Source organism: Trypanosoma brucei, chromosome 4 (assembly GCF_000210295.1).
Source record: "Trypanosoma brucei gambiense DAL972 chromosome 4, complete sequence".
Taxonomy (NCBI): domain Eukaryota; phylum Euglenozoa; class Kinetoplastea; order Trypanosomatida; family Trypanosomatidae; genus Trypanosoma; species Trypanosoma brucei.
The window spans coordinates 329,098-350,748 of NC_026737.1; the positions used below are offsets into that span (position 1 = coordinate 329,098).

A 21,651-nucleotide genomic window follows, 5' to 3' on the forward strand; every position below is an offset into this window, starting at 1 on the left:
CTCGGTTCCTTCAGTCCCTTAACCAAAAAATCAGATGTGTGCGCTGCTCAACCGGATTCCACGGAAAGAGTGAGACCGAAACGGATGGGACTGTTCTCCACCAACACGTTCTTCTGCGCCACCAAACCCCAATGCACCACGCCATTAAATATGCCACGAATGGTTGCCGCACATAAGCCACCGCTCTCCGCCTTGAATGCTCCCACAAACGGGAGAATGGCGGTCCATACGTCCAACTGCTCACACGCCCGCTGCTGCAGAATCGTGGGGACGCGAAGCCGAAAACCCTGTGAAAATCCCAGCGAGACATGTACGCGTGACTCCTCCATATCGAAATTGTATGCGCAGGCCACCGATGTGTCGGGCACCACGCGCTGATAGAAAGCAATGCGTGCCGCGCTCCACATATCGTTCGCTCTCACTAACTTTGCGCCAACGGACCAATTCACCCCAGTAAAGCCAACCCCCGCATAAAGCACGTCCAACTGCGCGGTGTGATCCTGTTGCTCAAGAAACGAAACTTTCTGCCGCTCAAATCCGGCACCCGCAAGAAGATTAAAAAATTTCGTGCCACAATCAACAAGCAAGTCACTGCTTCCCAATCCGTTCCTCTGATAGTTAAGTGTGGAATAGAAGTCACGACGCTGGTAATCCATTGCAACGGACCACACATCTTTTGACGGAGGAGCAATTGTGTTTACTGCGAGACGCCCTTTTACCTCCATTCCCTCGAGAAGATCACTAACCTTGACGCTACCCGATGCCAACCCCTCGCTGTTCACAGTAATCCCTTGCTCGAAGCGACACACCTGCGGCACGTGAACACCACTGTGCAACTTCACCTTCCCATGGTATCCTCCGTCTCTGTTGAAAATTAGACGGGGCGAGAAGTACATGAAATTTTGCGTTTTCCTCAACTCGCCTCCTCCTGCTTGAAGGCTCTCATCCGAGGGCTGGTCAGTCGTCGCCGAAGGCGGGGAGGTGAAGAAGAGTTGTTCACCCGGAAAAGACTCGGAATACTGCCTGGACTTGACTGCGGCGAATAGAAACGACTCATCTCTGAAAGTTTTCTTCAGGAAGTCGTCGACGATGTTGAAGAAATCATTTAATTTTGCCGGAGGAATCATCTCCCCTGCACAGTTACGAGATCAAAACAACGTATGTCCAAACGTTAGTTTTCTTTCTTGTTTCCCTCTCCTATATATCTCTCTTTTCTATGTGCAGTTGTGTGGCCTCGGTCCCCTTTCCGTGCGCGACACCTTCCTTCCTTTCCTTCCTCACGCTTCTATGAGAAAGACCTTAAGTCGCACGGCCACCCACAAAGGCGAATTAAGCTTCCAGTAGCTGACCTCCAGTGGCGCCACTCGTACAACCCTTTCCTTTTGTTCTTTGTATATGTATATATATATATATATATATATGTACCCCTTCCCTTTCGCACTTTAGGGTCGCGGTAATAATGTCAACAGCAGCAAAGGCAGAGAGGTAAAGCAGCTCACGTGAAAAAGAATTACAACCAGGGGGGGGGGTCGAATCACGGACTGCGATAGCATATTCATAGATATGTTCATGTACGCATCTATGCATGAGTAGACACACATATACATACACACGTGTATAGTTACAAGTGAGAGTACAATTTGCGCAACACACTTCCCGTGCGCAAGTGTACACGACCAGTTTCAGTGGGATGTTGCAGTTTCCGCTGAAACAAACCTCTTCCCCATTTCCCCTTTCCAAAATACTGAAGGAAGCCGACCCCGTACGCTGCCCCAATGGGGACGGGGTGGACGACAGGCTAAACCAAGATTCATGACAACATCTTGACGACGGCACCATAACAGTGTTTAAATATGTGCGACGGAATAGAATATGACTGAAGTAAGTGTGGCTACAAGGGTTGAAGAACCCCCTTTATTATATATTTCGTTTCCATTGTTTCGTTTCGTTTCGTTTCGTCCTGTCCTCCCTCCCTCCCTTTAACGGGGACGGCAAGAAACCGTCATGAGCAACGCAAAAGGCACGCGGTGCAAACGTGTGACGAGTCCCGGAGTATTTTTGTTTTCTTTTTTGCGTAAGTTTAAAGCAAATGCTCAACTGCCTGCTGAGGGAGTTCCCGGCAAAGCAGTGTTGGAGGTGAAAATCAGGTGAGTCAAAGCGGCCCAAACGAACAAAAAAAAAGAGTACAGAGTGTGTCTAGCAGTCGGCTCCGCCTTACACCCGCCTTACACCCGCCGCACAGAATCTCCTTTCCTCCTTCCTTTTGCATCGGACATACGTCCATTACACAATAATGGACGAGACAAAACTGACGAATCGCGCTGCGTATTCTTTCGGCGGCACCGCCGATATCTTCTGCCTGTCTTTCAACATTCCGAACACAAGCGTTTCCATACTCTTCCGAGAATTGTACTCCTGCAATATGTCAATGATCCCAATATAATATATTTCCCTCCTTCCACCGGGGTGGTCTGCGCTCATCATACCGCCCTGATCCGCTTTGAAGCACCGCCCGTCGGTTGGTGCGCTGTCGGCAGCCGCGGTTGGATGTCCATTCAAAGCCATGGATTGCATCGTCTCACCCATGCCTAACAGATAGGAAGGTTCCAGTGTACTCGTTGCAAGCGCTGCTGCCCCACCCAAGTACTCTCTGCTTCCCGTGCTTGGTGCTGGGCGATGTGCCTCGTACATGGGAAGCACGTGAATACCTACAAGAAACGAGTAGTCCATGATATTACACTGGTTCAGGAATCCACAGTCCATTTTCATTTGTTCAATGAGAAGGTTACGCCTAGTGGCGCCCACATGAAGGGGACGATTTATATCCAAATCCTTTTGTGTGCATGTCTGCTTTTTCTTTTCCGCCTCAGTCGCAAAACGACCGACCGTACTCCCCTTCAGGTCGTATTTTTCATGGATTGTGTTTCCTGTGACGAACACATTCTGCATAATGATAATGTACATCTTCTCTCCGTTGATTTCAAGCCGGTGGTGACCGACAAAGTGTGGTAGGAGCGTATAAGGATGGTCTAGCACAAAAAAATAGTAGCGATGCAATATGCGCCGTAAGAACTTGCTCTCTTCGTGTGTCATGGTCTTGATCACCCAATCCCTACCACAGAAGAATAGTTGCGCGGCGGACTTACCTGGTGTCGGTGTGCTGTGCCAGCGGCTTCGCAACAGGACATCGCGGTAGGCCCTATGGTCGATATTGAAAAATTCCCGAATGTGACGATAGCACATGGGTGAGTAGTCCACAAATGCTAACGGCACATTCGGGACCTCATCGTGGGACTCCACATCACTTTCATCTAAATGACTTGCCTCCTCACTGTCACCATGTGCATCGTAAAAGGGTGCATGGTGGTTACGCTGTTCCCTTACACCAGTTGCCGCCGCCGTGCTGCAACAGAAACCCGGCTTAGGTTTTTCTACCCCCACATCCAGATTAATCTTTGTTTTTATGGAGAAATCTCGCTTTGGGTTTAGCGGCCGCTGTTTGGCCGGATGGGAGATGCTCGTGATGCTCTGCCCCAACGCCCATTTCATACAGCGTATCAAGTTAATCGTCGCCTCATTTTGCCTCGGCTCATCTCTTTTATCGCAAGACTTGACTTCGAGGTTCTTTGGCGGTTCCTCCGTAGGAGTGCGACGTGCCGCTATCTCCGCTGAGGAAAGGGGTCCAGATTCAAAGGAGATGGCGGCAAGTATTTCTCTATTGAACGGCATGGCTCCCCGCGCCAACGAAATTAAGGCCTTCCTGCCGCCTGGGTCGACCGATGGTAGTGAGCGTGGGCGAGCTTATATATATGTAATGGAGTAAAAAAAGGAAAGAGGGTAAGGCACCATAAGGAAGTATAGGAGGGCGAAGCTGCAGCATTTTTTTTGCTTCCTCTTTGAGGAGTGGTGGTGGTGGTGAGCAGCATAGAATAAATTATGTAAGACACGAACGAAACATCTCGCCCCACACTTTTGTTAATCTTTACTTATCCCCTATCATGCCATGCGGCGTTCCCTTCCTCCACCTTCTCCCTTCGGCCGCATCATGGCCGAAGGTATCGTAGCTGCTAGACGCTTGTTTCGATGGTTGCTCCTCAGTACCGCATGATGATGTCCGTCAGAGTTACTCCTCCCCCTTCACCGGAAGGTTTACCGAATCAAATACGACGCGTTGAAGGTATGCGTGATACTGGAAGAAAATAAAAAAGACGCTCCCACTCCCCATTTCCGGCGAATCGGAAATTGCAGCAACAGCAGCGAGAGTTGACATTTAGAGCCTTTTTTTTTCCTCACTCCCCTCCAAGACAAATCATGTGCACGTCAGAACATTCGCATGATTGTGTCTTGCTGGTGTCGAACCCCATGTATCCCACGACCAGGTACCTGAAACCTCACGATTTGTTTTTCTTTCCGAGCCGAGCTTTCTTGCGGTTTGCACTCCCAGTTCCATATTGCTGACGCAGCGAGATGGCACCTTCCTTCAGCTCAAGCGGTTTCTGGGTGGGTACGTCGATTTCTTCCACTTCATCCTTCACCTCAAGCCCTTCTTGGAGACATGGGCCAGCCATTCCTTCTCCTCTTTCGCTGCTGTTTTCCCTTTCGACGGTTGGTTCCTCTGCATCAACATGCACCCGTTTTTCCTCTTCCTCACCCTCACCCTCACCCTTTACCTTCATCTCTTCCACTTCCCGCGCCCGCTTAACCGCAGACATCCGTGTCACCACATCATGACCAGGAAGAGCAATAGGGTAGTAAGGTTTCCTGCGGAGGATGGCAGCAACATTCCGCATCGTTTCAAACCATGCAGATGGCTCCGTGCGCACCACAACATGCGTGTCTTCTACAGTAAATGCCGTGTCCGCACGCTGCTCAATTGAAGGGAGTGTGCCGGTCATGGAGCGATGAACACCCATGTATCGCAAAGCAACCCCAACATTTGGTAAGGGTTTGGGTTTTACATCACCATTTGCTCCATCTTTTAGGCTATCAGCACTTCCGATAGCATCTTTCACTATCTGGAGCAGCTTCATAACATTTGTGCGCACAGCAACACTTACTGGACTACAACACTTAAGCACCTCGTTTGCCGATGTGGGCAGCTTTGTCGCGATAGACAACACGCACGAAATATGCATAACAGCTGAGGGAGAGTCGTCCGCTTCCCGCGCCGCCATGTCCCGCCAGTTAAATATCTCGCGTGCCACCTGCAGCTGAGATGAAGAAAGACCACCCAAGCTCCTTCCAAGTGCCTGCTTGTATGTAACATCAGGGTCGAGGTGTGGCTTCTCGTAGCGCTCCAGCGATAGAAGGCGGCTCTCTTGAAATACGTGAAGCAGCATGTTTCCAACAGAAGCTCGAGCCTCGCAATTGAGTAACAACTGCTTCAAGCGATCGTAGACATAGAGCAAGAAGTGTGTATCTTGCTGGGCATAGGAAACCATCTCTGCTGGAATGGGCCGAACACGCCAGTCCGCAGTCTGGTACTTTTTGTTGAGTTTCACCTGGCAGAAGTGATCCACCGCGAACGCCAAACTGTGTGGCATGTGCAGATTCTGCAATGCTATACTTGTGTCAAAGAGGTTCACGATGTACAACCCGAAATCCTTCTGCAGCCACCGAACATCTTCTCGCGCACCATGGAAAACCTTCACAATGTTTGGTTGCAAGAAAACGGGGGCCATCAGGTACATGTTTGCGCGCACTTTAAGACAGTCAACGATGAAGTCCTGGGTGCGAGTGCTGATCTGCATGAGGCATGTAAAACCTTGATACGAGTAGAAATCATGGTGCTCCAAGTCGACAGCAATTTCCGTCTCATTCAGCAGCACTGCCACAACTGCTTCAAGGTCCTCCACCGTATCGACAAACGTCAGAGGACACGTGACTAGTGAAAGGTAAGGAGTTTCAGTTTTGAGCAGCAGTTGCTCTGAGGGAACAGACACAGCCTTAATCCGTTCCGCAAAGGGATGAACACCCGGTTCCCCGACGTGACGTACGCCCTTTTCGTCGTAGTAGACTGGACGGAAAGGTGTGGGACTGTTGTCTACCGGATGTTCAAATGTGAGTTGCGGCCTCAAGACACTCACACCGGCTGCGTTAAACACAGAATAAGAGGAAGACGGGACCACACCCTGCAATTCTGATCCAAACTTCACGGATAGTTGATCCTTAGCACTTAAACGTCGCCCCTTTAACTCATCCAACAAACCATCAACATTCTCCAGTAACGAATCCGCAGCTTCCATCACAGCAGCTCGCTGAGGGTCTGTTAGTTTCCCTCCTGTACTTGAGAGGGTGACACGCCGCTTAGCCGGCAGCAACTGACAGAACTTATCCATCAGGGAAACGACAGCCTCACTGTGGCGAGTGATTTGATGCCTGAACGCAGGAAAAGCCATATGGTAATCATAGTCTTCCTCCGCGAGATCCGCTGTTAACTTTGTGTATTCCTTCACGAGCGTAAAGGCTCCGTTCACAAGGTCCTTTGTTTGTGGAAGAGAGCCAGACATATACCCGACTCCTTTTGATAATGTTAGTGGAAGAAATATTTCGGCACGCACGTGCCCGCGTGTTTGGAAAAGATGTATGGAAACAAGCATCAAAAGCATGAAAGGAAAAGGTCAGACACACATAATGGTGTCATTGCAGAGTCGTAAGAACGAGATTGACGCCTCAGATGGTTAGAGTAGATCACCAAAAAGGAAAAAAACAAAGAGAGAAAGTAAAGTGAAATGTTCCATCTATTTTTCGTTAGAGACCCACCGCCGTTCATTAAAGCCATAAACTGGTGAGCGACGAAGATAAAACCACCGGCAAGGACCGCTTTTTGGCGTGACATAAGATACCAGAAATCTAGAAGGGAGAAATCAAATTACATTTTAATGAAAGGATGAAAACCGAATAGTTCCCGCTCACTAACAAAAATAAACAAGACAACAGACGTGAGCCAACTCACTCAAATGTCCCACACGATTATTGGTAGTAGTGTTACATACCCAAATGCCTACCACCGGACTTAATCATACACGCGGCAATGTTTAGCAAACCAGCCCTCCTGAAAGTCGTGTATAGAGAGAGAGAGGAGCAGGAAAATGAAGGAAGCTAAAGGAGGGGAAGAAAAGAGCAAGGAACCGTCACATCGTCCTTTTAAATAGTTTCTTCCGACCTTGACCTCCCCTCATATTTCCCAGAAGATGTCAGAAGAGGGGTATTCCTTCCCCACACGCTAAACCCGGCGACGTGCAGGAGAGGCCCCACCCTGCCACTATCCCTCTCCCGACTCGCACAACCGTAAATCACGCCACCGACGAGGCCGAGAGTTATTCCCACGTAACCCGTTTTCGTTGGAAACTGGTTAAACACAACCATCCCGGCAACTGACATGGGTACCTTATTTACCACCCCAACAACACTGAAGGTGGTGGGTGTTGTTTGCTCCATACACCAAAAGGTGGCGAATGTGAGTAGAGGCCCTGTTCCCGCCACGGTAAGAGCTAAAAGAGGTGGAAGGGAGATGCTGCGAATGGTGTGAATCATGCTCCCCATGGAAGGGAGCGCAATCACAAACGCAACAAGCATTGAAAGTAAGTTATTGTAAAACACAGGCCCATAACGGCCGATTGTTTTGCTCACATCTCCCAGCAGCCGCTTCATGTACAACGTGTACCCCACAGTCGCCATTATGTTGAGAGTCGTCCAAATCATTCCCCATGTTGTCACCCATTGGTCTCCCATTGCGCAAAGATAACTTCCGGCTGACATAAAGAAAAAAGCCAAGTACATTACGGGCGTCACACGCGTGCCGTACAGCTGTGAGTCACCAATGGCGGTGAGCACGACTGCAATGTTCTTCATGATTGTGTGCATCGCCACCGACATGGTTTCAAGACTTTTAATAGATGACCACAACATTGCAACGAAGAAGAGTGTAAGGGGGAGCCACTTCCTTGCCACTCTCGAGCAGAAGTTCGGATAATAAACCCATCCCATCATTTTCCCCATAACTGCAAAGAGCAGAGCGGTGCCACTCTCCACGAAAATAATACCCATAGGGTAGTTTAGAGCGTAGTTAGCAACAAGTAACTTGTTAGTAATAGTCATGACAGTACTAAAAATGCTGTAAACTACAATTGATGCCATGACCTCAACGGCCCCGTCACGCGCCGTCATATGACCGGATATGAAATAATGTTTTGTTTCCTTCGCTTTCCTCGTATTAAGAAAAACAACAGCTGCGACAAATGGCCGAAGCCCCAGCGGCTGTTGCGCTGGTGCGTTGGCGTGTGTCTTCAAAGGGAAGGCAAGTCCTTTCTGTGAGCTGAAGCAAAGGAAACCCGCATCATTTTGGAATACGCACGTAAAGGAACCAGTGGAAAAAGGAAGCAAAGATTAATTATTAAAAAAAAAAGGAAAACAAATAATAATTAAGGGAAAAGCGGCAAAATCAGAGACAGAAAAGGTAAAAAGGGTCAAAAGGCATCAGATGATAAACACAATAAAGCACCAAGGGAAGGTAATAGCAACTGCGTCAAGGACAATGTATGATGGAGGGATTTACGACCTCTGTCAACTGCGCGTAATATTAAGCACCGCTCTCATTTTTTGAATTGACCACGTAGAGACGTAATAAACATTTAAAAGAGCAAAACAACAAAAGTTTTTTTTTTTTAAAAAAAGAAGGGGGTGCGAACAGTTAAGATAAAGGGAACCAGCACAAGCAACAACAATAAAGTAAGTCCATAACTTGGCGCCGTTACCCATGCAACAAAATTAGAGAGAAGAAAAAAGAGACGTAACACACAAATCTTGATGCACCAAAGACACGGAAGAATGAAAGGAGGTGGAAACAGGGTGACGTGTTGACAAAAAACAATGCGAAGCAAGAAAAGAAAAATTAAAAAGGATTTTAACAAATCAGTTCTATATTTTCTGACAACATTATACGTAAACCTGCCGTTCGGAGCGGAGCTCCTGTTCCGCAAAACAAACAAAAAAAAGCCGCTATCAGGGAAATTGAAGACAAAAAAAAAACGACGTGAACAGCAGGGAAGATAATCACCTAAACGAAAGGAAAAAAAAAACATGCATATATACATATATATATATATATATATAGGCGCACACGCGCACATATATTAATATGTGTGTAATAGTGAGTGCCCCTACGATTGGTAAACACCCATCCCCCAAAGACAGAGAAAACACAATGAAAAACATCCATACAGGCGACATATTTAGAAAAGAAAAACGTATAAATGAATATATGTAAGCATATAAGTATATATATATATATATATTGGTAACAATGCAGTGGACACTCTTCCTTTCTTCCACACCTCAAAAAGAAAAAAAGAAAACCAAAAAAAAAAAAAAAAGCCCGTTAACACGTTGAGTCTCTCCCAACCTCTCCTTTCACTCCTCCTCTTGTTTCTCGTTCTCCTTTACAGAAAAACCAAACACATAGTCATTCCCTACTCTCTCATCTTTTGCTCAAACTGACGCCCTCGCATGCAACCTTCATGTTCCTTTAAATTGCTTCTTTCGTATCATACGCAATAAATGTCAATGAAAATTGTGCCTCAATCGTTGTTCTTTTTTTTTTTCCATTTGTTTCTCCCTTTTTGAATGGATTCAATACAGATGCACGAATACAGCACACACACACACACACACACACACACACATAGGGAGGTTACTGCCTTCCCCCACTCCTTTTTCCTTCTCTCCCCTTAGTGTTTTTTTTTTTAAATTCTTTTCCCTCTCCTTCACAATAACTGTTGTGTGAGGAACAATTGCCTGTCGCACAGGGGGAACATCATCACCACCACCACACCTTCCAACAATAGCAATAGAAATAACAAAAGAAGAGCCCTTCACCGTGATGTGATTGCTGCAATAAGTCTTGATACTCGAAACAAACGATAGTGAAGGAACCCGTCTATAACAAACATACCGAAAAGAAGAATGGAAAGCACACCAAATGGAACAAATCCCATTACAATAGTTCTGTTTAGCTTTCGAGTACATGGGGCCTTCTTCCATTCACCTTTACAAACTCCCCAGAGACATGTTGGGGAATCTCTATCCACATCACAGTTTTCATTATATCCCCTACACTCATTGCTTTTGTAATACGCACACAACGCAATTGGATCCTCTGCTCTTTCCCTAATGTAACTTTGAATGCGCGGAAATGATATTGCCTCCGCTACCGCCAAAAGTGCAAGAGAACAAAAACCGATGGCAATACCAACCGCTGCAGCTCGCAACATGGCGTGAGGGGAAAACCTTACCGGCATTCGCATTCTGATGGCATGAAAAGCTGTAACAGCACTCGCAAACAAACAATGGAAACAACCAATCAATATGGGCGAAATGTAACGAAACATATAACCATTTACAATTCCATTGCGGTCACTTATAAATGTATTCGCGGCAACTGTCAGTAACATAAGCGTCATCAGAGATTGTACGACGGCTAGCCAAAAGGTTTGCATGGGAAGACGTGTCAGAAATAGAATACCAGTTCCGCTAAACAGCCCCGGGGGCGCCCGAAATAACTGAAGCTGTATTCCTACTCTCGCATCCGTGGGCCGCGAGCTACACTTCGCTATGTTTTTATCAATATTTGCCAGAGCCGCAAGTTCCTCCTTCGCCACCGACACTAAAACATTATCATCAATGCCCTTGTAGTTGCACTTACTTTCAACAAAGGACCGTAGAGTTAAACTCTGTTCCTTATTCTCTCTACTGGCCGACACCAGAAACCGACGCACGTACATGCGCAGACACTGCATGTCAAAGAATTTCTTGGAGGAATGACGAAAAATAGACATAAAACTGCTCCTCTGCTCATTCCCAACCACAACATCGTGAATTGCAGAACGCGCAAACGTAACGTAAGGAATTGGACCGATAGATCCTGCACCACAAATGAGCTTTTGACGTTCCGACTGCGTCTCCGCATCTCCTTTACCCCGCCGAGAGTTAACATAAAACAGCGAGAGAAACATCGACCTTCGGTTGTTTTCATCTGCAGGTGCGCCACTCGCAACACCGCTCTCGTCCACTTCTTCAGTAGATCCATTGTTCTCACCCCAGATATTCTCTCGCGTCACTATATCCTTTTCATCTTCCTTACTGCTACCCTCCTGCGCTTTCACTTCCCTCCTTGCGTTCCTCTTGGTTTTTTCTTGTTCCAACCGCTCTCGGCGCTTTAGAAAATCATCACTAGTGAAGCGGTTCACATTTAGCAGTGTTATCGTATTTTTGTTTACCATGCTTACATATCCCTCATAATGTAAAAACAATGTTTCATCATTCACTACTGACTCACCGAGAAAGGAAATGCACCTCCCGATAAGTTTAAAATCCTGCCAATGTAGCTTTGGAAGATTTCTACACGGCTCGTCAAGCATAATTACAGCCTCAGTAGGAGTACTTGAGGTTTGGCATTCCTCTGCAGCATCCGGCGCTGAAGTTTCAACATTTCCCTCAAGTGGCGGCACCGGCTCCACCTCGTTACCAGCGCCGTCACGTCGTTGGGGATTCTCCGGCATTCACAAACTAATAACTTAAAACTCCTTTTTTTTTTTTTAAAAAAAAAAAAAACAGAAAAAATTTCTCCTTTTTGTCTTCTCTTCACTCCTCAATGTTCCACACTCCAAACAGTTTCAACTACTGCGTAATCAAGTTGCTGACGTAGCTATCACCTTCCTGCTACTGCTTTCTTTTCTTTTCTTTTCTTTTCTTTTCTTCTCTTTTTTTTTCTTTTTTACCTTGTTCTTTCTTTCTTTCTTTCTTGTTTTTGTATGCTCTTTTGTTTTCTTGAGTCCACCTCACCGTGGCCTCTCTTCAAATAATAGGTTATTGTGCGTATATATATATATATTATAAATATATACGCTGTTGAATGCCAAACACAACCTCCTTTTCCTTTCTCCTCTTTTTTTTTTTTGCACTTTTCTCCCACCTACTTTTGTTGCCTTTGAATACAATTTAGCACTTTTACATACGACTAAATGACAGTATTTGTCAAGGAAAAAAAAAAGAGGAGAAAGGAAAAGGAGAGGAGAGTAATTAGTGAAGTAGTTACATGCAACATCTAGACAAATTTATACATTTCCGATTATTTATTTTATTTTATTTATTTTTTTGCATCCTTCCACCCCGTCATCCATCCATTCCGCATGTTTCCTTCTTTTTTTTTTTCCTCCCTCTCTTTCTCTTTGTTTAGAGGACGAGTCTCATCGCAAGAGTGCAATACACTCGAGAAGTGGGAAACACGAACACAAAAAAGAAAAAAAAAAGAAAACAGAAAGAAGGGAAGTAATGGAAAGAAAGAATATCGACCACAGTTTCGTTTGGTGAACTGCGTGCATACATGTGGTGCGACAAAAGGCACACACACACACGCACACACATAAAAAAAAAGAAAACGGAACCGTAGACACAAGGAGGAGGAGGATAATAATAATAATAATAACAATAAAAGTTATAAAACTTTATTATCCGTCTCCATACGCTCCCCTCCTTTTTTCTTTTCTTCCTCATTCCTACTTTCCGTTTTATCTGATTGCACTTTAAATAATATTAAGTTTGTCCGTTGTTTCTTCACCTTCAGACATCTCCAGCTATCATACAGAAACATACACAGAAACAAACACAACCTCTTCACTATTCTTTCACACAAATGACGGTACGCTGTTGGTCAGTCCGATCAAGTTAATAAAGAGAGAAAAATAAGTTTCATCAGCATCAACAACACCGCCATCAACACAAAAAAAAAACAAAAAACAAAAACATCAACACACAACGAACGAGGACGGCTTAGGCCACTGGGGGGGGGGGGGGGGAGGAGGACTTGCGAATAGTAGAAGGGAAGGTGGGAAAAGCTGAAAAGAAGAAAGAAAAAGAAAACACAACGCGACCGGCGCGCAGCAACGTGATCTAAAGTGTGTGTGCATGTGGCAAACAAACTATCGGCATCAGTAACCAAAACAGAAAGTGGGTGGGGCGTGAGAGAAAAAAGACGAAACGGCAATAAGTGATCCTGAAGTGAGGTAAGTGGGCTCAAGTGCACACGACGATATGATGCCACGCTTAATGAGAAAAACACCCCGAGGGAGAACAACAGCGACAACAACAACAATAGAAAAGGATGAAAAACAAAACCCGTATTTACATCCCTCCTACTCCCCACAAAAGCCGTACGAATCACCACATCGCGATACATGGAAATGATGATACCTCTTATTCCCTTACCATTTATGCACCGAACCCACTTTCTGTTTGTTGTTTGTTGTTCCGTCTCCCCTCCTTCTTTTCCTCATTCCAACGGCTTCCACCGTTCCTGCCACGGCGGCAGTTTAATTACTGCGCCTCGTATTCCCTTCCATTGATTCGGCATCAAATATAGCAGCGGAACCTCCCCACTGCACTCCTCATTTCCCCTACGCATGCATGCATGCATGTGTATGCGTATGCTTATGTCTGCGCACGTCTGTGTGTGTGTGTGTGTGTGTCTGTGCATCTTCCATAGCTTCTTTTTTTCCATGTAGTTTTGCCAATCCCAACAAGCAAGCGAATTCAAAAGCGACGCCCAATTAAACGGGCACACCACTCGCTGCCACACAACTGCATCCGGCCTCCTGCTTATTCTTTTCCCTCTCCCATTTAGTCATCACCGACCAAAATGCTCTGAACCTTTTCGAATACAACAAACATGGAAGCACTGGCTGGCACTGCCTTCAGATAGTTCGCTGATATGCCTGAGAATAGGGATCCTACACCTTTCGTTCTAACCATCTTCACGAAACAGTCAGTCATGCCTTTATATTTCACTGCACGTCCGTTGGTGCCCTGCGTTTGCAGTCGGGTCCGCACGACGTTGAGTGGATATGATACCGTTTGTGCAAACATGGAGGCGAACATACTAACGGCAGCCGTTTCAATGGAGGAAAGAGATGAATCGTGACGGCTCATACCGTAATTATTCATCCTGTACATTATCATCTGCTGCTGTGCAGTAGAATAGATACCGACTTCTAATCCGCGGTAGATGAAGATTCCCACCATATTGGGGGTGAGACCACGATAGAAGCCAGAAATTCCACTATTTTTGTACGTGTCATATATCACCTGCCGCATGCCGCCCGGGTACTCCGACCTCCTCGAAACGGCCATGCGTGTTTTGATTACTTCAAGAGGATACAGCGTAAGCTGCGCACCAAACCCTGCCCAGGCGCCAATGAGGAAGTTTAGAAGTATGCGCGGAATGCTGGTGAGCGTAAACCAGCGGTTAAGTGGGGCCGGTAACACAGATACCGCAGACAAATCATATGCAATAAGCTCCGAGCCCGTTGCCTTCATTGCGGCCTCCCACTCCGTTACGCGGGCCGTTTCTTCATCTAAACTGTCCTCGTAAAGCGACAGGAAGTACCGACGGAGTGTAAAAACTAAGGCAAACTCCGGACCCGCCTTGAGGCAGTTTACCCCGTTCCCGCGCCAGAAAGCGGACCACCCGCCATCATTCCGAATTAAGTGAAAGACGTCAATTAGTTGTGCCGGTCTAAGAAGCGACTTTTTTCCAGTGCCACTCACAAGATGACCCTCCTGAACAATAATCTTGATGCGGTCCAAGGGGGCTGTCAGTGTGCGACTACATGCGCCCGCCACACCACCTGCAACAAAAGTAGCTGCTGTTGTGTACGAGTCTCGCTTCACGTGCATGTGCTGTTCCTTTGCCTTTTCGTGGCCTACAGTCATAGCTTCCGATCCCGTGATATTTTGAGCACTTGCACCACTACTGCAGTCTGCTACTTCAACCCCCATATGCACGTTTTCGGTGATGCTTGCGCGCAACAGTTTCTTTTATCTCTCACTTCTGTCGTTAGGGAAAGCTTCTGTGTGGAGCAAAGACGTTGACACGTAGGCAACCTCCCGCTGCTTTTTGTTCCTAGATATGAAATGGTGCCCTCTCTTCGCCTCAACCACCGATAATATATATATATATATATATAGGTATATGTATTTTTTTTTCCTTCTCCTCCTTCCTCTTGTTGCAATCTATACGGTGATTTTACTCTTTCTCGCTATTCCGGTCGTGTCAACGGCTTCCCTCACCACCAGATGTGTATCTTGCACCTGCGGTAACTAATGTGTGAAAGTGGCCCAAAGATAACCCTGGTCCAAGCTTGATGGGAACTAATGAATATATGTATAATGCACGCTTATATATATATATATATATATGTCTGTGTCTGTGTCCGTGTGTGTGTGTGTGTGTGTATGTCAGTGCGTTGGCAATTAAGTACCTTACGATTTGGGGTATGTATTTTTATGCACCTACGCTTATGCGACCTCCACAGGGGTGTAATATGCGGCGCGTGATTACCACTGCCACCACTTCCTCCTCCTCGTCGGTATGTACGTGGGAGTGATTCTTGTGTGTGGGCGGGCACCCACGCAAAGCCGTCAAGACAAGCTTCTATATATATATTTATACGAGTTTAAAAAAGAACCGAAAAATATCGCGGAAGAAGTGTTATCACCGTGCCAAAACGAATGGACATGGGGGAAAAGATGAAGCAAGTATTGAGATATTGCAGCGCTGAAGCAGAATAACCAATTGAAACGGAAGGAACAACGCAAACAACCCCCAAAAGACAACAAACAAGACAAGCCTGTACGACGTCTTGTGTCTCGCGAGCAGCCCATTAACTGCTAAGGAATAATAATAAAACAGCCCTCACCCCAAGTAGTTGCTTAAAGACCACTGTGGTAAACTTCCACTCATCCTAAAACTTTACAATGTCAACGAAAGGAAACAAACAACTGAAATAGTACACGTTAAATGTCTAAAAAAACAATAACCAAAGACGATAAAAGTTCCCTATTAGTTACCCCTTACTCTACCTTCACCTGTTTTAGGTTAAACTGCTTCCCCTTCCTTACACATCTTTGACCTCCCCCTTCTCTTGGCTTCATCACACTTAAGCACACACACACACAAAAAAAAAAGAAAGAAACACAACAGTAACTCCCTCCCTGCGTCATTTATTATAAGTGGGTCGAATGAAGGAAAGGGGGAAGGGAGAATTACACTATTCCCATATAAACCACCCAACAACGGGGTATCTGGACTCGAACTTCTTTACCCAACCTTCCAACTGCTGCAGCTCCTCCTCAGTGCTACCCGGGCGCCAGTCTTTGTTGATTTCATCGCCTGTCAAATCACTTTTTGCGAGGCAGCGGCTAATTTCACGCCCCGCATAAATGTGATACGGCTGCCCCGGACCATAAAACTGTGGGGCGACTTCGTATACCACACCCTTAACGCTCACATAAACATCATTCTTGCGTACACCATCATACTCCTGAAGCTCATCGGCGGTGAAACTACGCTGCACTATGGGCTTTACTGGCCTTATTCCCTGACCCCGATGGCAGTGTATCTTGTGCAATTTATATAATCGCTGAATAATGGCGCGGGAAATAACACTAACCGCCGCTGCGACTGCGAGAACCTTCCCAACCTTAACTAGTTTACCAACTGCCTTATCCATTCCTTTTTGGAACTCAGTGGCGTTGTTGAGAGTGTCGTTCTAACGAGTCCCCAAAAGAGTTGATGTGGATGACGGGAAAGGAAGTCGAGGTTTCTTTTTTGTAGAAAAAAAATAGAAATGATTGCACGTGAGTTGATGCCGATATTGACAGACACATACCGACGCAGAAAATTGCATCTTTTCCACCACAGCGATACGTGCACACATACGCATTAGCATGTCTGTGAATGGGGAAGTACGAAAGAGTTGCGGCAATGAATGCCTACTTTCCCTCTCTCCTCTAAACATTTCTGTACATTGCACCACATCATATAAACCACCTCCCTCCACCTCCTTCTTTGTTTAATTTAGAAAACAAAAAAAAAACACTCTCTCCTTCCCCAATATTCCCAAGTCATCACACATTTGAAGCGACGACACCATTCCTTTGGTTGACCGCGTCTCTAAGGAGGTCGCTGAGGGGGACACGCGCAGACACACACACACGCACACTTTTCCCCATCCTTCTTCATTTGTCGCATCCTCTTTTTCTTTTTCTTTCTCTCCCTCTCCTCCTCGATAGTTTTCATCTTCCACAGTTCCCTGCTTTCCACACACACACACACACGCACAGCATGGGAATCCGGTGAATGGGTGAATGGATTCTGGAAAAGAAAGAAGAAGAAAAGAGCGTAGAGGACGTCACCACTTGCAGGTGGATCGGGTAAAGACACAAGGGCATCCGTCCACGGCTCCAGCCAACCACACAAAATATATACAACTCAGTAAACTGGTTGCCAGTTCGGGTTTTCTACCTCTTCCACAGTGAAGGGGATTGTTCCCGTTTCGTTGTTCAAAAACCTCGCATGTGCACCTTTCTGAACCCGAATTTTGGACAAAAAGGTGTTCTGATACACACGGATACCTTCTCCTTTGACACAATCTAACGCGTAATACTCACATTCATCCACCTTGTTGCCCGCCAACTCTACACCATTCACACTGTCCAGAATTATACCCGCGGCGTAGATTCCATAAAATTTACAGTTCTTTATGCTCATGGCCGGTTGTCCAGCACAAGACCCCGGAAAGGTGCCACGCATTATAACACCCGTCCCAAGTGCAGAGAATTCACAGTCCTTCACAGTAATCTTGCAGGCGTCGGTGTGCAGGCCCACACACGTAGGCCTGGATTCACATGCGTTGGCGACCGGAAGGGTGCAACCATCACGCGAACTCGAAGCTCCTTTGAAATAACATTCCGTGAGAATGATATTAGACATTGGCCAACCATAAACGGAGCCTTTTTGTGGTTGGTCGAAGGTGCACCTTTCGCACTCCACCTTGCAATATTGTGCCACGAGGAGTTGTGTAGTATCTTTGCTACGTGAGGTGAAGCAGCAATTCCGAAATTTTACGTGAGCATGGGCAACTATTACCTGCCCGTTGAACGTCATATTCGCGAACTGCACGTTGGGCCACCGCTCAGGATGCGGAAACTGCATTCGATATTCTTCTTCTTCCCGCGCCGCTGCGACTGCCGCATTGACCTTTTCCTCATATATGCGTGCTTCCTCTGCCAGTCGCTTCTGCTCCTCCTCCTTGCGCTTGCTATTCTTTCGTGCATCGGACTTTTTCTTTTTTGGTACCACTGGCGGCTCGGGCAGGTCGGGAGTTATGACGATCCGCGGGACAATACCTTCAATATGTACCGTCCCTTGAATGACGACCTCAGCGGCGGCCTCACTGGACCCCACCTTCTGAACTGCTGCAGCAGATGGCAGAGTATCATCAGGGACGACGGAATCACCCTCTTCTTCTTTCTTTTCCCTTGTGCTCATGGGGTCGAAAGATTCCTCACCTTCCACTGGAATGACCTTCGGTTTCGGTTCCACAGCAGAGCGCGGGATGCTTTCAACACGCAAGTTATCAGCAACCTCAACGGCGTAGTGGGTGTTGACATCTCCAAGTGTAGCAGGTGGAATTAGAACGACCGTCCTGGGTAGCATTGACACCTCTCCATTGCTTTTCGTGTGTGCTTCCACCACTGAATGCGATATATCACTCAGGGAGTCTATCTCCTTGTTGACGAACCACTCGCCTATGTAATAATTGCAGGTACCGCTCGGTAGCGTCTGGGGGTCCGGCAGAACCTCTTTCCTCTTTCTAGAGCCCGCTCGCTTGGGAGGCATTAGACAAAAAAAAAAAAGAACTTCCGTAGCCCCTTTTTTGTTTGTTTGTTTGTCACCGGACCGCACGAAAAAAAAAAAAAAGTGGAAAGGAAGATGAACAATATCGGCGAAAGGCAAAATGAACGAGGGACAAATAACCAGCCCCAAATTAAGGTGGTAAGGCGAGAAAGACGGGTCGATAGCGCCGCTATAGGAGCGAGGCGCAGGTCGTCCACACAGATTCAATCATCCAAACACAGAAAGACAAAGTGTAAAAAGAAGTTTAAGCACCTGCAAAGAAAATTTAAAGCACGCTGAAGCAAAATGGAGAGGCGCGGGCGACCAAACCACACAAATACAGAGACTCCCACCCAGGTATAATCGGCGGAAGAAAATAAAAGGGGTTAAAGGGAACTGGACGAAAATAGTGGACCTACTTCACTTTCCTTTTCTGGAAAACTGACGACAACTCTCACCGCTCCACACCTCACCGTTCCAACAAAGGGGAACAGTTTGTTATGTAATGCATCATGGGTGTTTATCAGTATGTACACACATAATCCCCATTAGTACAACCTTCCAACTGGCTTACATATACGTTAGTTTATAAATATAGGTGTAGGTGTGCATTTCCCCCTCCCTAACGCTACTACGTTAGTTTAGGCTGGCACCCTTCTTTTCATTCGCCATAGCTCTTCATTACCCCCTCCTTCTTTCTTCAACGCGCCTACAGGACAATTGGCCGATCAATTAATGCTTTGGCACGTGTCCCCCACACACCCAAAGAGGTGGCCGGCGCTTTTCACCACTGATGAGGGGAAGTTGCGTTGCGAAACAACATGTTAGCTCCTTTCCAACAAACTTTGTGTGATCTGTTACTCGTGTGTCTATGACCTCCTGGGCGCTCTTTACGGTCAACCAAGAGCATTGACAGCAATATGCAGCGGAATCGGGGCATGTTTTCAAAACAGTATTTTGCTCTCCTCTACGCATTTGCCCAACGGGAAGTGAACTAGCCAGACGACTCCAATCGGGATAAAAATTCCTAACTGTTAGGTACAAATCCATTTTACCCTCTTCGTCGTCCCACTCCGCATCTTGGAGGCGAATAACAGTGTAGTTGCACTTACGGCAAAGAATAAATGGACAGCCGCCCTTTCGACCGTCCTCATCTGCTGTCTTGTCTGTGCAGCCATTTCCAGCGTCCGCTTTAAGTGCGTGAAAGGCACCCTTGCGAAGCAGCAGTTGCTCATTTGAGGAACATTTGTCATATTTCCCCTCTCCTGCCAGAAGCAGCTGCGCAACAGAGGGGTGACGGAGCTCCCCTGAGCCGACATTTGTTACAAAGCATTTGCTGTTACATGCCATGCTCATGTTGCCTGGGGTGGGAGGAAAAGGAACGGTATGGCGACCTCCCATGACAGTTTCCTCCACACTCTCGTCGCTGTCGTCAAAATCTTCTCCTCTTCCGTCCCCAACGTTTGCTGTTGTTGAGGCTGCTGCTTCTAAGCTAACCGAAGTTCCCTGGTTTCTTGTTGTTGTTTCGGCCTCGCTGTTCGCTTCGTCGGTGTCATCCCAGTTTGATGGAGAGGCAGGGGGTTCGCATGCAGCTCCACCCTTCCCCTCAGGTGGTGCACGCCCACCCTCCTTCTTAGGGAACAGTTCTTCAATTAAATCATCCACGTCCGACATGAAGAAGGCGTGCGCTGTTGGGGATTGGCGACAAGGCAAATGGATGTGCGTACCCTTTAGAAATCAATAGTTAAATATATAGCTCTATATATTTCTATATATTTAAGTATATGTCAGATGTGTAGATGTACAACGTTTGCTTGTGGGATAGGATGAACAAATAATTTCCCTTCCCGCCAACGCGTGATCGGCAAATTATTTTCTCCTCTGCACTTTTCTGCTGGTGAGACTGCTCGACTGAATGAAAGCCTCGCTACCCTTATATATACAGGTTTCTCCTCCCGGTGTTGCTAGAGTCACTCTTCCTTTACTTTACTTAAATCTATTTCCACTCCCGCTAAGAAAGAAGGGGTCGCGAATAGAAAAAGGCTGAAAATGATTGCTCTTCCTTTTCCCTATCAAGGACAGATGTACACATACTACACACCACATGTTATGCAAACACAGACATATGTATATGCTTGTACCCCCTTTTGTGATGGAAACGTGATCGTTTTCCCCGTTTGTGGCTCACCTTACAATTCACCCGTGGGACCGACAGTCACCACCACCACCCCTCCCTCTGATTTAATACTTCATTCCCTCTCCCATTCCCCACCTCATCTCCACCTCTACATACTGTGTTAGACAAGACCGGGATGAAACGCACCACCCATCCTAAAAGCCTAATGGAAGCAAATGACGACCCAAAGAAACAAGAAAAGGAAGAAAAAAAAACAAAAAACAAAGGAACGGAAGAGGAAGAGGAAAGAACGGTACAACCTCTCTTCCTCTCCATCCCAAGTATTATACTGAGGGCAGCGCCACTAACAACCACTTCAACTAGCGTAAAATTAACGTGGGTCTGCAAGAGTGTAAACACCACATGACAACGGGAGAGTACGCACGTGGAGAGACCAGTGATAGAATGCCTGTCACCCCCTCTTCTCCCTCCCTCCCTCCCTGAGGCACACACACACACACATGCACGCTCTGTGAGCTGAATTGAAGCTCGTTGCACCACCTTTTCCCTTCACACGTCAATTCCTCAATAACTGTTGTTTGCCAGCGCAATCCGTGCGGTGTTGCGCATTGATTCGACAAAATAAAAGGGAAAGCGAGTATATGAAAGGGAGTGGAAAGGGAGAAGGTAAAATTATAAGCACGAATGAAAAATGGAAAAGAAATCGATAAGCAAAGCGGCGGTGCGAAATGAAGGCCACTCGAGTCTAGCGGTTCGGGAACAAAAGAAAGTGGAAAGATCA

General features: G+C 46.6%; 13 protein-coding genes across 13 annotated transcripts; all 13 read right to left on the reverse strand.

Moving 5' to 3' along the window:
• Positions 1-47: 47 nt before the first annotated feature.
• On the reverse strand, positions 48-1,127 carry TbgDal_IV1480 (hypothetical protein, conserved; the record flags this gene model as incomplete). Its single annotated transcript, XM_011774431.1, has 1 exon — positions 48-1,127. One exon carries the CDS (start codon positions 1,125-1,127, stop codon positions 48-50), a length of 1,080 nt encoding a protein of 359 aa, XP_011772733.1.
• A 202-nt stretch (positions 1,128-1,329) lies between these two features.
• TbgDal_IV1490 (T. brucei spp.-specific protein) lies at positions 1,330-1,839 on the reverse strand (the record flags this gene model as incomplete). Its single annotated transcript, XM_011774432.1, has 1 exon — positions 1,330-1,839. The coding sequence occupies one exon, from the start codon at positions 1,837-1,839 to the stop codon at positions 1,330-1,332; it is 510 nt and encodes a 169-aa protein (XP_011772734.1).
• Positions 1,840-2,283: 444 nt separating this feature from the next.
• On the reverse strand, positions 2,284-3,729 carry TbgDal_IV1500 (phosphatidylinositol 4-phosphate 5-kinase alpha,putative; the record flags this gene model as incomplete). The annotated part of the gene is made up of 1 exon (XM_011774433.1): positions 2,284-3,729. The coding sequence occupies one exon, from the start codon at positions 3,727-3,729 to the stop codon at positions 2,284-2,286; it is 1,446 nt and encodes a 481-aa protein (XP_011772735.1).
• Positions 3,730-4,391: 662 nt separating this feature from the next.
• TbgDal_IV1510 (ribosomal RNA processing protein 6, putative) lies at positions 4,392-6,608 on the reverse strand (the record flags this gene model as incomplete). The annotated part of the gene is made up of 1 exon (XM_011774434.1): positions 4,392-6,608. The coding sequence occupies one exon, from the start codon at positions 6,606-6,608 to the stop codon at positions 4,392-4,394; it is 2,217 nt and encodes a 738-aa protein (XP_011772736.1).
• Positions 6,609-7,146: 538 nt separating this feature from the next.
• On the reverse strand, positions 7,147-8,169 carry TbgDal_IV1520 (lipophosphoglycan biosynthetic protein 2,putative; the record flags this gene model as incomplete). Its single annotated transcript, XM_011774435.1, has 1 exon — positions 7,147-8,169. One exon carries the CDS (start codon positions 8,167-8,169, stop codon positions 7,147-7,149), a length of 1,023 nt encoding a protein of 340 aa, XP_011772737.1.
• Positions 8,170-8,666: 497 nt separating this feature from the next.
• Positions 8,667-9,131, reverse strand: TbgDal_IV1530 (T. brucei spp.-specific protein; the record flags this gene model as incomplete). The annotated part of the gene is made up of 1 exon (XM_011774436.1): positions 8,667-9,131. The coding sequence occupies one exon, from the start codon at positions 9,129-9,131 to the stop codon at positions 8,667-8,669; it is 465 nt and encodes a 154-aa protein (XP_011772738.1).
• Positions 9,132-9,872: 741 nt separating this feature from the next.
• Positions 9,873-11,558, reverse strand: TbgDal_IV1540 (hypothetical protein, conserved; the record flags this gene model as incomplete). Its single annotated transcript, XM_011774437.1, has 1 exon — positions 9,873-11,558. The coding sequence occupies one exon, from the start codon at positions 11,556-11,558 to the stop codon at positions 9,873-9,875; it is 1,686 nt and encodes a 561-aa protein (XP_011772739.1).
• A 673-nt stretch (positions 11,559-12,231) lies between these two features.
• Positions 12,232-12,552, reverse strand: TbgDal_IV1550 (T. brucei spp.-specific protein; the record flags this gene model as incomplete). The annotated part of the gene is made up of 1 exon (XM_011774438.1): positions 12,232-12,552. One exon carries the CDS (start codon positions 12,550-12,552, stop codon positions 12,232-12,234), a length of 321 nt encoding a protein of 106 aa, XP_011772740.1.
• A 166-nt stretch (positions 12,553-12,718) lies between these two features.
• TbgDal_IV1560 (T. brucei spp.-specific protein) lies at positions 12,719-13,234 on the reverse strand (the record flags this gene model as incomplete). Its single annotated transcript, XM_011774439.1, has 1 exon — positions 12,719-13,234. One exon carries the CDS (start codon positions 13,232-13,234, stop codon positions 12,719-12,721), a length of 516 nt encoding a protein of 171 aa, XP_011772741.1.
• Positions 13,235-13,674: 440 nt separating this feature from the next.
• Positions 13,675-14,832, reverse strand: TbgDal_IV1570 (mitochondrial carrier protein, putative; the record flags this gene model as incomplete). The annotated part of the gene is made up of 1 exon (XM_011774440.1): positions 13,675-14,832. The coding sequence occupies one exon, from the start codon at positions 14,830-14,832 to the stop codon at positions 13,675-13,677; it is 1,158 nt and encodes a 385-aa protein (XP_011772742.1).
• A 1,271-nt stretch (positions 14,833-16,103) lies between these two features.
• On the reverse strand, positions 16,104-16,565 carry TbgDal_IV1580 (hypothetical protein, conserved; the record flags this gene model as incomplete). The annotated part of the gene is made up of 1 exon (XM_011774441.1): positions 16,104-16,565. The coding sequence occupies one exon, from the start codon at positions 16,563-16,565 to the stop codon at positions 16,104-16,106; it is 462 nt and encodes a 153-aa protein (XP_011772743.1).
• A 761-nt stretch (positions 16,566-17,326) lies between these two features.
• On the reverse strand, positions 17,327-18,736 carry TbgDal_IV1590 (hypothetical protein, conserved; the record flags this gene model as incomplete). Its single annotated transcript, XM_011774442.1, has 1 exon — positions 17,327-18,736. One exon carries the CDS (start codon positions 18,734-18,736, stop codon positions 17,327-17,329), a length of 1,410 nt encoding a protein of 469 aa, XP_011772744.1.
• A 729-nt stretch (positions 18,737-19,465) lies between these two features.
• Positions 19,466-20,407, reverse strand: TbgDal_IV1600 (hypothetical protein, conserved; the record flags this gene model as incomplete). Its single annotated transcript, XM_011774443.1, has 1 exon — positions 19,466-20,407. The coding sequence occupies one exon, from the start codon at positions 20,405-20,407 to the stop codon at positions 19,466-19,468; it is 942 nt and encodes a 313-aa protein (XP_011772745.1).
• Between the last annotated feature and the right edge of the window lie 1,244 nt (positions 20,408-21,651).